The 14,613-nt window shown below is 38.9% G+C and overlaps 1 protein-coding gene across 1 annotated transcript; it reads right to left on the bottom strand.

Annotated features, from left to right (window-relative positions):
- Positions 1-720: 720 nt before the first annotated feature.
- Positions 721-11,240, bottom strand: LOC148048961 (nucleoplasmin-like). The gene is made up of 6 exons (XM_087703771.1): positions 10,998-11,240; positions 8,694-8,776; positions 7,388-7,507; positions 6,267-6,360; positions 3,396-3,505; positions 721-1,578 (listed from the first exon to the last, which is right to left on the bottom strand). Exons 1-6 carry the CDS (start codon positions 11,056-11,058, stop codon positions 1,552-1,554), a joined length of 495 nt encoding a protein of 164 aa, XP_087559897.1. The 5' UTR covers positions 11,059-11,240; the 3' UTR covers positions 721-1,551.
- Positions 11,241-14,613: the final 3,373 nt, after the last annotated feature.

Here is a 14,613-nt window from a genome sequence, read left to right as displayed (position 1 = left end):
GTTGGGGAAGAAATAGAAGGAAGAATAGACAAACGAAAAGGTAGTAGACAGATTAGTTGACAGCTTTTTTTCTTAAATGGTACTTTGGTCCTATTGCAGTGTTTCTCAACCTTGGCCACTTGAAGATGTCTGGACTTCAACTCCCAGAATTCCCCAGCCTGGGGAATGCTGGCTGGGGAATTCTGGGAGTTGAAGTCTGGACATCTTCAAGTGGCCAAGGTTGAGAAACACTGTCCTATTGGCACAAAGTTTGGGAAGAAGTATTTCAATTTATTCCAAGAAGAGAGAAGGGAGGGAGGGAGGGAGGGAGGGAGGGAGGCAGGCAGGCAGGCAGGCAGGCAGGCAGGCAGGCAGGAAGGAAGGAAGGAAGGAAGGAAGGAAGGAAGGTTTTCTCTGACGGTTTCCAACATTGTGTATTGACCGCTAGCTAGCATTAAAGATACCATGCTAAAATCTGTGTGGCTCTAGTCCAATTCAATGAGCTGGACAACTGGAGTTCTAGGAGCCATGCCTGAGAATGTGGCAGCCCTTTAGTTATAGTATATCATATAGTATATCCTATCCAAATATTAGATCTGCGCTTAAGATCTCTCCAGACCAATAGCACAGGGGGAGCATAGGTAATTGACAAGGATATAATCATGGACTGATTTTTTTTAAAAAAATCATAAGGCGCCTTTTATTTCAGTTATGAACATTTTCCTTCATTTGTATCTTGAGTATGTCCTGCTGTGGTTAGGATTGTCCTACCCATTTTGCCAAGTGGGGCCCTAGACTTCTACCCCATCAGAACATTGTTCATGAATATGGGCAGAGAGAACTCTACCCAGTTCCATAGTATGCTTCAGGGGTGCGTTCCTGCTAGTTTGAACTTCTTCTATAGAAGAGGCTCCACAAATCTACCATGCCATTGAGAACCGGTTCCAGCTCCCTCCTCCACCCGTCCGCACCATGCTTGCACCGCCCACCGCTCACTGATTGGCTGGCTCACCAATCGCCCCACCCGTCTGTAAGAGTCCTATCTAAACCTTTTAAAGCTGTCAAGTTTGAACATCCCTGGGTTTTTTTTTCTCTAAAGGGTTAGGGGTGCAAGGTGTAACTTGACAGCTTTAAGACTTGAGTGCTTCAAATGCCAGAATTTCTGAGACAACATTTTGGTTGCTAAGCATGACCATTGTTAAGTGAGTTTCACCACATTTTACAAGTTGGCCACGCCCACACAGTCACATGACCACCAAGCCACTCCCACAAAGCAGGCCACACCTACAGAAGAGGTTTTTTAAAAAATTGAAACCCACCACTGGTATGCTTGCCTGCATCTAAGAAATAACATTGGCTTGAGTCACTATCAAAAAATAGTCACCGGTGATATCTTTAGCATCTGCCTTTCCCAACCACCCATCCAAAAAGAAGACCATGGCAGACCCACAAGCAAACAATTGCTTTTACTGCAATACATTTTTAATCAGGCTTCTTTAGAATAATCCATTGGCAGGAACCAATCCAAACTCGATTCTTTGGCAGGTCTCCTTCAGATAATACTTGCTGCAGCTAGGAAATTTGATTTGATGTCTCTTCCTGAGGAGAAGAAATCCAAAGATCACTGATACAACCCATATCACAGGATTGTTGTTGTGGAGGAAATAAAAGGAGGATCAATAATCAAGGCATCTTTGGTGCCTTGAGTTATTGATGAAAATAATAAAGGCAATATAAAAATAAACAAATCAGGACTAGAACTCACAGCATCCCAGATTCTAGCATGACGCCTTAACGCTACATCAAACTGGCTTCTCAGCTGGGATGTTGACTATGTCCAAATGGAACTTCGTGGTCTGTAGAAAGAACTTTCCTTTTCCATCTCAAAGAAGGCAGCCAAGGAAAAAATCACACTCTACCAGAGGGAAATCTGGAATTTTAAGAACTAGTCTTGAGAATTTGTTTCCTTGGTCGTAGAATAATTGCTATGTTGAACATGGCTTATCCATTTTTATATTACATTGCCCCTATCTCCCCTAGGTTGCATTCTGCTAAACCAGTGGGACCACCAAATCTACTAAACTTGGTTTTTTCCTAATAGCAATAGCAATAGCAGTTAGACTTATATACCGCTTCATAGGGCTTTCAGCCCTCTCTAAGCGGTTTACAGAGTCAGCATATTGCCCCCAACAACAATCCGGGTCCTCATTTTACCCACCTCGGAAGGATGGAAGGCTGAGTCAACCCTGAGCCGGTGAGATTTGAACAGCCGAACTGTAGAACTGCAGTCAGTTGAAGTAGCCTGCAGTGCTGCATTTAACCACTGCGCCATCTCGGCTCTTCCTAAGTGTTTTAACACTTTGGCGATGCTATTGAAAACCACCCAGCAGTTTTATTTATGGAACTTATACAACATCTAGAGACCTACTTGGAAATAGGAGGATGCTGAACGCCGATTCATTATTTCTCAACAAGCTAGCTTCACTATTATTTTTAACTCTAAACACATTTTAAAAAACAAAAATAAAACAAACTAAAGCCAGAAGAAACAGGGAAGCTTATGAGTTCTGTGGTCACCATATTGTCTAGAACAGACACAAACTTCTCTCCTTTCCTTTCAACTAGCATATGGGGAATTACATGTACTTTTTCTGTCTCCTGATTAGTAATCAGTATGTAAGATGCTCTCTTGTGGTTTGCAATGACATCATTATAGTTTAGTGTCTTTGAACTCAATAGCATCCTAAGGCCAATTAGAGAAACACTGGAGATGAGCCCTTTATGCAGATGGAGAGCAATTAAGCATCAGGACGCAAACATTAATATAATCAAAGGAAAAGAATTTATTTATTTAGGAAATGTATACATAACAACCTACCTTAAATACAAGTAGTTCTTGACTTACGACCACACTTGAGCCCAAAATTTCTCTTGTTAAGTAAGACATTTGTTAAGTGAGTTTTGTGTACATTTTACAACCTTTCTTGCCTCAGTTGTTAAGTGAATTACGGCAGTTGATAAGTAAATAACCCAGATATTAAGTAAATCTGATTTTCCCATTGACTTTGCTTGTTATAAGATCACAAAAAGTGATCACATGATCTTGGGGCAGAGCAATGGTCATAAATATGAACCAGTTGCCAAACATCTGAATTTTGATCACATGTTCATGGGAAAGGTCATAAGTCATCTTTGTTGCTGGAAATTTGAACGTTCACTAAACAAACTGTTGTAAGTCAAGGACTACCTGTACATAACTCTGGACTGGGAACCATACAGGTGGAGAGATTTTAGATTATTTTTTTTTAAGGTGGTAGAAAAGTCTGGAAAAGTACGAAACTTAGCACAACTGAACTTTATCAATCCATCCACCCTGACTATAGAAAACTTTCATCCATAAAATCGACCTAACTCACAGCTGGCATCTCCGGACTTGGCATTTCTTCTTCCTCTAAGTTGTCCTCCTCAACATCGGCATCATCTGGAATGTCATCATCCATCGGCTCGTAGTCGAAGTCATCTTCCACTTGCAGGAAAGAATTACAAGGCAGTACTAAAAATAACATCCACCACCACTGGGCCCCTTTGAAGAGCATCCCCTCCTTTCCCTTAGCACCCAAAAACGCTCTGGTCCACCAGCAGGAGACGTCTGAAAGCTGCGTGCCTAGAGGTGTACTTAAGGAGGTAGCTGGTAAACCTTCCTTTGTTCACTGTTAGCTCAGCCACCGTCCTCAGCACCAACAAGAGTTCTGTGACAGTTAAAATGAATCCATGGGGGGGGGGGGAGCAGCAGAATGGAAGCCAGCATGTGATGTCACAAAGGCAGCTAAAGCTGGGTGTTTTTTTTTTAAATGCTGGGAGGAAAGCAGAGTATAACAGAATAATTGAGTTGAAAGGGACCTTGGAGGTCTTCTAGCCCAACACCCTGCTGAAACAGGAGATCCAATACGATTCCAGACCAATGGCTGTCTAGTCCCTTCTTAAAAAGCCTCCAGTGATGGAGAACCCACAACTTCTAAAGGCAAGCTGTTCCACTGGTTAATTGTTCTCACTGTTAGGAAATTTCCCTTTATTTCTAAGTTGCTTCTTGATTAGTTTCCATCCATTGTTTCTTGTTTTGCCTTTCGGTGCTTTGGAAAATAGGTTTTAACTATTCTTCTTTGTGGAAGCTCCTCAAATATTGGAACACTGCTATCATGTCACCCCTAGTCCTTCCTTTCACTAGACTAGACATACCCAATTCCTGCAATCGTTCTGCATATGTTTTAGCCTCCAGGCCCCTAATAAATGATTGTCCAATCTCTTCTTAAAAACCTTTATTTAGAGCATCTAAAACTTCTGGAGGCAAGTCAAACCTTGTAGTTATTGGCCAAATAGCCCTGACTGAATCAGGTTCGCTATGCCTCCATAGATTTCATTGGGTTCTGCTTCATAGGAGTAGTCTCTGACTTTAGACACTGAAGCCCAAGAGTAAATCTGTAGAGAAGTATCAAGGTTCATGAACTTGAATTTCAAACTATTTATTTTGGATTCACATATAAAGGGTTGTTCAGGCTGCCTCTCTAATCCACTCTTGGTTTCATTCCTCAGAGCAAGACCTCTCAACACTGTAGTAGCTTCAATAATCCCTTTTATTCTGTTTTTAATACATGATCTTGTCTTTACCTAGAAATCTTTTTAGTTGACCAAATATTAAATAAATTTAATAAACATTAAATAAAGTAAATTCATATATTAAAAATGCAAGAATTTTAGTCTTTTTTTCTTTTCTTTTTAAGACACTTTTCAAATTGTCTTTTTTGTTGTGTGTCTTTTTCTTTTTTTGCTTTTTAAAATATTTTGGGTTTTTGTATTTTAACCTCCTTTCAATAAACTAAAAAATTCAGATAAAAGCGAAAGAGTATATTTTGCTTTATAGATAAGACTGTATAAAGATTCCTGACTTGTTCTCCTATACCAATGTGAAAAGGTGCTATTAATATGTTTTTATTATTAGCCAATAAGAACAAAATCATGGAGATATCTAAAATGGGGATCTAAGTAAAGTTAGAAAAATTTACATATAAATTGAAACCAATTGAAGATGGGAAAGGGTATTGATTTCTGTATGGTATGATATTATAAAGCACAAATGTGTGGGTATTATTTGCTTGTAAAATGTTAAAATATTTGATCCTCTTAAATATTACAGTTTGTGCAGCTGTTAATATTTAACAACTCAAAATCTGAGCGTGTAAGTCATTTTCCTTAGCAAGAAAAGACATTAAGTTTCAATATTTTTTTGATTACTGGTTTAGCTATGCACTGCTTTGAATAGAAAGTTTAAAAATGGTTCATAAAGTAGATAAAGAATAAAACATTACACTTCCCTGAAGAAGGGAGAAAAAAAAGCAACCTATTCATGCAAGAAAGTAAATTATATGATGATTTTTTCCCCATATCCTAAAACCCAGTTAGCTGAACAAATTAGACCAAACAGGGGGTCTTTAACCATTCCTTTCACACTCATAAATTCAGCATGCCTGTATTTGTCTGTTGCAGTTAGGATGAATAAACAGCTTATGAAGAGTTTTTATTATTAAAACTTTGGAAAAGATTAGACACCTCTTCTTCTCCTGTGCTTCAATTGATAATCTCTCCCTCACCAAAAACCTTTGATTTCTTTTTAAAAAAAGAAAGCAAAACATCTAGATTGTGCTATTTCACAACCCAATTGCCATTAATAACCCATCATAGAATACATGCCAGTCTTTCTCATTTTATGACTAGACCAAAACATCAGAAATAACTTTCTTGTGATGATGAGATGAAGGGCTTGTTCCACTTGAGCGGCATTAGGTTGGGAAAGGTTGATACGCATGGTCTTTAAAAGCCATCATAGATTCATATATCAGTTATGTCAATCATACTTAGTTTTCCCATTCCATTCTTACATTGGTATCTGGAGGCTGTATGCAGCTGTTGCCAATGTTGCATTGAGCAATAATTCATTGACAACAAGAATTGCATGGATTATCTGTCATGGTGTTTTAGCTACTGCTACATATACTCTCTGAAGATACAAAACGTATTCTACCCATATCTTGTATATTTTTACATGAAATAAGAAAATATATCACTTCCTAGTTGTTATCTAGGTATACAGATTCATTCATCTACATCTCCTGGTAGTTTGACAAATAGATTTCTACATACAGACTCCAGGTCACATCTCCTGATCTAATTAGGTACACACTACTTCCCAGTCTCTTCTCATACATGCACTAAGAGACATGGCTTCTACTTACAGATGAAGTACTGCCCATTGAGATATACTGGACCTGTTCCCGATTTTAGGATAAAAGAAACCGGGGGAAGCAATTCAAAGCCGTCGAGCCACACCTGTTAACAAAAAAGCAGATGCCATGCTTCAGAATGCTGCTCTTATCATTCTACTACAATATATGTAGGATGGTGATGAATATAGGGTATGTACATTGATTATATTACATTGTTGTTTGTATGTCCACTGAGAACTTCTGCACTGGAGACAAATTCCTTGTGTGTCCAATCTCACTTTGTCAATAAAGTGATCTCTTCTGCTGTATCCTGTTCTCTTTTGTTCTGTTCTATTTTCTACTCCATTCTATTCCATTCTATTCTATGCCACAACATATCATGCCACAGCATTTGTTCTGCTCTGTGCTATTCTATTCTGTGCTATTCTACACTGCACTGCACTGCATACTACACTACACTACACTACACTACACTACACTACACTACACGGTTCCACCACAAATGCGCACACAACAAAAGCGCGCCTGACTAAACCGCGGTGTCTAAAGCGCGGTGACAAAACCGCGTGACGAATGAGCGACGAATTAGCCCTAAAGCGCGCCGACAAAAGCACGCTGACAGAAGCGCGCTGTAACGTAACCCTAACCCTAACCCTAACCCTAACCCTAACCCTAACCCTAAACCTAAACCTAACCCTAACCCTAAACCTAAACCTAAACCTAACCCTAAACCTAACCCTAAACCTAACCCTAAACCTAACCCTAAACCTAACCGTAAATCTTACCTTAAATTAAATCGCGCTTCTGTTGGCGCGCTGTTGTCGGCGCGCTTTTGACATCGCAGTTTTAGCGCCGCGGTGTTGTCGGCGTGCTTATGACGTTCGCGCTTTTGTCGGGTCACGCACTACACTACACTACTAGCTGGGACATGTCCAAATAACTTTTCATCAGATGTTGCCTAGTCGATAGCTTCCTCATGCACTTTAAGATATGTGTGCCTAGAAAACTACCTCTCCAAAGCATGTCCAAATCGTTGGTTAGGAAGACCTCTGAACCATTTGTGAAGTATGCACAGATATAAATTCAATTAAATTAAAGTAGCATAACACATTCCTTCCCCTAGGCATTACCATTGGTAAGACAGAATGTTTCAGCGTTACAATGGGTACTGGCTCAGGAACACTGGCCATGTTTCTGGACTCAACAGCCACCACATGAACCTCATCATCAGCATCTTCCCCCAGGAACACCTTGATGTTAAGAAACAAACAAACAAACAAAAAAACTGAGCATTTACTGTACGTAGCAGCTTTTATAGACTTTCATACAGGACTGCACAAATCTTCACAAACCTTCCTGAATGTCATATGTAGAACGGAGGAGCATTTTGAGAAAGAGAAGCATTAGGACATTGGGAGGGGGGGGGCACAAACATTGTTGGACTACAGTTCCCATCATTTTTGGCAATTGGCTATGTTGGCTGGGGAGGGTAGGAATTGGTGTCTATGAAAATTGAGAAGGACATGCATTCCCCATTGTTAGTTTGTGAAAAGTAATACTTTCCAGAAAAATGTAAAGAACTATGTTTAGAGGTTGCAACAATATTAGAAAGTTACTATTGGAAATCTTGATGCTCTCCAAGTTGTGTTGTTTGTTTGCAGCTGTTTTATTACCTGCACACAGGTAGTTCTCAACCTACAACAGCTCATTTAGTGATTGTTCAAAGTTACGACAGCACTGAAGAAGTGACTTATGACCATTTCCCACACTTATGACCATTGCAGCATCCCCATGGCCATGTGATTTACATTCAGATGCTTGACAATTGACTTCCATTTATGATGGTTGCAATGTCCCCAGAATCATGTGGTCCCTTTTGCAACCTTCCAACAAGCAAAGATTCATTGAACAACTGCATTACTAATTTAAGAACTGCAGCGATTCATTTAACAACTGTGGCGAGAAAAAGTCATCAAATGGAGCAAAACTTACTTAACAAATTTATCACTTAACAACATGCATTTTGGACGTAATTGTGGTCATACGTTGAGGTCTACCTGTATAAACAGGGGGAAAACCCACGGTCACTAAATGTCTGGGTAGATTGTCAGTCATCCAAGTCCTAGCTTTCCCACAAGCTGTCAAAAACTTTTATTTTTCCTTGAAGTCCTTTCTCTTCTCATCCAAGCAGCTTTTGTTCTGACAGGATGCGGGGAGGGGAGTTGGAAGGATCATATTTATTTGCCGTAATCTGTTTTTAGTATGCTTCTTGAGAGCTCTTCAGGCCATGTGGGGGTTTATCTGATCCCACACTAACTAGCACTGATGACATTAAGCTAGTCAGGTAATTGAAATGGCTGCAGGCAAACACTCAAGCTCAGAGATCACCAAGTTCAACCCTGACCTACAGAGATTCTCTCTTCAATTGAAACTTACCATCTTCAAATATACCAAGTGTTCTAATAAGTCATCATCAGCTTTCACTACGCATCTCCGGTTGGTGTGATTCAATTCACAACCTATACAGAGACATCATTAAACCATACAGAAGATTGAAAAATAGAAAAGGATAACATTTACCAAAAGATACATTTACCTGGGCTAAGCTAGGAATGTATTTTGTATGTTTTCCTGAGTTGTTTTTTTTTTTACTTAATCTGATGGATTCTCCCTCTCTTCCCTCTTCCCCAAAAAATGAAGAGGGGAAAAAATTACAAACCCCTTCTTTTTGAGAGCTGGAGTTTTGCTACCCATCTTAGTTAAGAGATGACTATACAATCAGTAACTGTACAATCTCTCTCCAATATTCTGCAGTCTTTCAGAATTCTTACGCTTCATTAAATTGTTATTTAATTATATATCAATCTCCTTTCTCTCTTTGGGGAGAAAAAAAGAGGGGAGAAATTGCATCAGCATTTGGTTGCTGCATTTCTACAGTGTAACCTGAGATGATTTGAGATGCTCCAAATGGATACTAGGGAGGAAGAGATTTTTTTCAAAGACATTACGTAAGGAATGGATTATTAGCAATATGGAAAGAGTGAAAGGGAAACATTATTTAGAAATACCAATGTGGCTTTCAACAATGGAAGCATTGACACATCCAAATATTAGTAGTACAAAAAATATCATTAGATATAAAGATATTTTAACAGAAAGGGGGAAATTAAAACAAAAACAAGAATTAGAAAAACAAGAGATTGATATAGGATGGTTTCCACAATTGCAAATACAAGCAAGATATGAAAAAGATAAAATGAACTTAGGAACTTCAGAGTTGGGTAAGATATTTATGGGAACGGAAGAAAAAATAATTAAGAAACTATATAGCTACCTATTAAGAACTAAGAACTTTTGTTGTTCAAACGTGGACTTTCCTAGAAGAAGTTATAAGCTTAGAAGAAGAAGTGGTTAAAGATACAATGTTAACTTTGGCAAAGAATTTTGGCCACACGATTGGGCTAGAAAAGTGGCAACAACTATGGGAAATAAACTATAAATTAACCATGTCAACAGCCTATAAAGAAAACATACAAAATGTTCTATAGATGGCACATGACACCCAGAAAATTAGCAAAGATGTCTAAAGACAAATCAACAAATTGTTGGAAGTGTCAACAAGCAATAGGCTCATACTATCACATGTGGTGGACATGTGCAAAAGCAAGGGAATATTGGACTAAGATAAGAGTATGGTTAAAGAAAATGTTACAACAAGAAATAGAATTTAGACCAGAGATATTCTTATTAGGAATTATCCCAGAGAAATTCAAGAAAGAGGATACCTATTTGATTATACACGTAACTACAGCAGCAAGAATTGTATTTGCCCAAAATTGAAAATCAAATAAGCTACCAACAGATGAAGAGATTTTAGATTGTGCAGAGATGAATAGGTTGACAATGAAAATAAAGGATAAAGAGGAATTGGAGTAAAGACATGGGGAAGATTCTATGATTGGCTAGAGAAAGAAAACTAGAAAAGAAAATAAGGAGAAGATATAGAACCCAGATGAGGCACTGTTAAATGGAAAGGGTGGGGGGGAGAAGGGGAAAACAGAAAAGAAAATATTAAATATATAAGTATACAGCCAAAAGTGAGATATAAAGGGGAGGAAAATATAACTAGGATAGATTAGTGAAGGTAAGGGAATAAGAAATGATATCAAATTATATTTGGGTCTGCGGAAATACCATCCCAAGGAAATATAAACTGAGGCCAGAAGAGACACCTACAATAATAGAAAAGAAAGAGAGAAAAGAGGAGAACACGAAAGGAAGACGGAGGAAAGAAGAAAGAGGTAAGGAGAGGAGAGGAGGATGGAAGGGAGAGGAAGAGAAGGAGAGAGGGTAGGAAGGGGAAGAGGAAGAGGAGAAGCGGGAGAAAGGCAAGGGAAGAAGGAAGGGGAAGGAGAGGAAGAAGGAAGAAAGTAGAGAAAGGAGGGAGGGAGAAAAGAAAAGGAAAATGAGAGGGTGTTACAACAGGAAGAAGGGATGGTAAATAAAGCAACCCAAATGTATATTATAACCCATTAAATGAAATATTAAATGTATAAGAATGATAAATATGTAGAAGAATAACAACTATGTGAATGTATACTTAAAATGCTATGTAAGAGAATAAAAAATAAAAAAATTTCTCAAAAAAATTGGCTACCAATAATCTCAATTAATTTTTAAAAACTTCCAAGTTTTAATAATAAAAGGATGTTCATTTTACTAGGCCCCAACACATCCTACCCCATAAGAAAGGCACACGATTTCCTTCAGTAGAAGATGAATTTGAGGAAAGCGAGGTCATCTTGTTTAGGTGACTCTGGAATACAAAGGGAAACAATGTCAAGGAAGAGGAGGAGAAGATCTGAAAATATCACCATATGATAACGCCAAAACTCCCGCAGAATTTAAGGAAGTCCCAACATATCTGGTGGGAAACAGGTTGAATAATGCACTATTCACTCCCCAAGCTCTTTTGGGTAAATAACAGCATATACAGAGTTGGAAGACTTTGATTGAAGTGCCTCTTCAAAATGCTTTGATGTTTGATTAAGGTAGGTCCTAGGCTTCCTCCAAAGCCCTACTCACCAATCAGCGGGCTGATTGAGGTAGACTGACCCTCACTCGAGGCACTCAGAAGAGAGGGGACCTCATCAAAGCAACGTCACTTTGCATATCTGTAGCACGTATTTCCAATGTATTATGCAGTGGTGGGATTCAGCCAGTTCACACCTATTTGGGAGAACCGGTTGGTAACTTTCTAAGTAGTTCAGAGAACCGATTGTTGGAAGAAATCTCCTTTTGTTTTTTTCCACTTTACAGGGCTAATCCTGTAAGGAAGGCGGGAAGGAAACATTCTAGAGTTGTTTCTAGCCTAATCTTTATTGACCGGCTTACAGAAACTGCCTCTCTGGTTAACCCTTATTACATTGTAACAGCTAAGGCGAAGCGTCCATCGACCTGAGTGACCTTGAGTTGGCCATGCCCACCCAGTCACATGACCACCAAGCCCCACCTACCCAGATAGTCATTAGAGCAGAGAACCGGTTGTTAAATTATTTGAATCCCCCCACTGGTATTATGTAGATTCATTCCATTTTCAGGGCTGCTTACTCTTCTTGCAGAATAATAGCTGCATTATCATATCCGCTTCACGCACTGCACTCAAAACATTATCAGATGTAAATTCTAGTCCACTTACAAAGGGGACTGAGCCCCCTGGTGGTCCTTTAATGCCATGGCCAACTTCTATTTGCAAACAGGCTTATGTTGTTAAAAAGTGGACTTTCCTAAGATAGTTTCTGTAGCTGCTAGAGAGAATGCCCAGCTCACCATCCTCCCCTTGGGGGTGGATGGCATGGCTCTGTAAAAGGATTATTATAGAGAATTGACTTGGCAGAAGATATGCCAGCAAGGGAAAGCAGGTGAGTGTTTTTGCAATTTACTTTTGGTTTGGTTTTGTGGTGTGAAATTGAGTGCTGATCTTCCCTGTTACTGCCTAATAGCTACCCAATGATTCTTGGCCAGCAACTAGCAAGCTGTAATTGCAAATCTGCAGCACTGGCTGAGAGCTGGCAATTAAAGACCCCGTAGGCAGTTGCTTCATTTCTTTTGTGAAATTGGAGAGCTTGGGTGAAGGAAAGTGATCTGTAGGCAATGAGGCATGGTTCATTTAACCTGGTTCATAAATAAGCCATTCAGAAACTTAAAGCAGAAACTGTTCTCTGCTACCACAGTGAATGGATTGAAATGGTTTCTAAGCCAGCATCAGAAAACCACATTATATCAGTATGAACCCAGTCTTTGACCCTACCACTTTGAACTTAGATGTTTGCTTACTTGCTTGTTAACTTATAAGCGGACCTTATATACCAGAGGAATATAGAAACTAAATACTTGCATTTGCTACTTTAAAAGTAGTTGTATACCTTAAAAGCCTATTGTAAGGATCACAACTGTTTACAGTTGATTAGTAGCTGGCCACCTCCCATTTTAACTTTGGTTTTCGGGAAGACAAAGTTGTGCAGAACCAATCCAGTTCATTTATTTAAGAATTGGTTTGTTACCTCTTCATACTACAAGTAGTCTTCAACTTATGACCATGATTGAGCCCAAAATGTGTGTTGTTAAGTGAGAAATGTGTTACGTTTTGTCCCATTTTATGACTCTTCTGGCCACTTTTGTTAAGTGAATCCCTGCAGTTCTTAAATGAATAACACAGTCATGAAGTGAACCTGGTTTCCCCATTGACTTTGCTGGTCAGGAGGTCACAAAGCGGGTCAGATAACTCGTGACACCGCAACCATCATAAATGTGCGTGGGTTGTCAAGCATCCGAATGTAAATCCTGGGGATGCTACAATGGTCGTAAGTGTGAGAAATGGTCATGTTACTTTTTTCAGTGCCATTGTAACTTTAGTCATTATATGATCTGTTGTAAGTCAAGCACTATCTGTATGCTGTTAAGCATGGTACTAAATTCACCCACTTTGTGGGTTCTCAAAATACATTGAAAACTATGAATCAAATAACTGAGTACTTAGCACATGCTAAGACACACAATCACACACCGAAGCAAAAGTAGCACTAATCTAGCGCAACATATTGTCCAAATGCTGCCTACTGGATCCTCATTTGATCTACCAAATCATATTATGTGACTCTGGTGCTGTGTTGATTCTGTAATTAACTAATCAAATAATCCAATTCAATGCATTGCAAGACTATAGTCAGTGAGTAGTAATGCCAAGAATAGGAGCATCTTAAAGTGCCTAGACAATATACTTAATATTCAAATAACCAATATGCCACTACCATATCTTGACATAGAAAGGGTATCATAGTTACTAGAAACAAAGTTTTCACCTTATTTTTTTAGTAGCACTCCGATTTCACAGCACGTTATTTTCTAAACCGCTTTTCAAGGGAGGAGGGAGGGGGGAAAACCTTTTTAAAGAAGACTGCAGCAAAAGTGCAAACAATCCTCTGTATTTTGCATGACAACCTACAACTAAAGTTTAATGTATTAAACTCTTCTAGATTCACGCCACATAGTGAACTATGAACTGTGAAAAAACTGGGTTTGTCCAAGATACACTAATTGGAAACGTTCAATATGGGTTCATTTTTGTCATATGAACACAGCTGAGGCTACGCAAAATACTACAGAAAGTTATTTAAGGTTCCGGATAGGTAGTGGAGAAAAATAAGACACGTGTAAACCTAAACAAGCATAAGTTTAGGATGCTAACGGCATGCATACTCTCACTCTTAACATATACAGCCCATGAATTGCTAAACAAATCTAAACACAAATATAATCATACTTCTTCACCAAATTGTGCATTGAATATATTCCTACTATTATCTCATAGAATAACTTCTTTGGAAGGGATAGATGCATAACACAAACCAAGCTACAACAAAAATGCACCCAGCATTTTAGGAAACCACACACTTAGCAATATATCAGCCATAGCAAGCTACTTACAGAATGAATAGAGCATTAAAAACTTGGGAAGTTTTGGGTAAAACTGCTTTTATGCTCCACCTTTTATCCATTCTAAGATGTGGAGCCATTACAGGCCTGTAGCTTTAAATCCCCCCCCCCCAGAGTTGTATAACTTTACTTCCTCTTTTTTTACACAGAATCAGTAGCATGAATGAAACTGTCTGATTAAAATTTGCTTGGCTTACAAGTTAATCTCTGTTTGCCAGCCTTTGGTCCTATTAGTGTCAGGATGAGCCTCATCCTGACACTAATAAATGAAATAGCAACTTGCTTGCTATTTCAGGCAAGTTTCTATGTCCTGAGTTGGAAAGCTCTGATTTCCCAGGTGCTATTAAACTGCAATTCCCAG

This window comes from Thamnophis sirtalis, unplaced genomic scaffold (assembly GCF_051295495.1).
Source record: "Thamnophis sirtalis isolate CommonGarterSnake01/CBP01778 unplaced genomic scaffold, rThaSir2_p1.2 scaffold_2, whole genome shotgun sequence".
NCBI classification, from domain to species: Eukaryota; Metazoa; Chordata; class Lepidosauria; order Squamata; family Natricidae; genus Thamnophis; species Thamnophis sirtalis.
The sequence above is the reverse complement of the archived record's forward strand: the minus strand, read 5'-3'. Positions and strand labels throughout refer to the sequence as shown.

Coding starts and splice junctions, on each gene's coding strand:
- LOC148048961 (XM_087703771.1), bottom strand. CDS start 11,058: ATGACCTCGCTTTCCTCAAATTCATCTTCTACTGAAGGAAATCGTGTG. Junction 8,777..10,997: donor TCGTGTGCCTTTCTTATGGG/GTAGGATGTGTT, acceptor GTCTCTGTATAG/GTTGTGAATTGAATCACACC. Junction 3,506..6,266: donor CAATGGGCAGTACTTCATCT/GTAAGTAGAAGC, acceptor CTTTCCTGCAAG/TGGAAGATGACTTCGACTAC.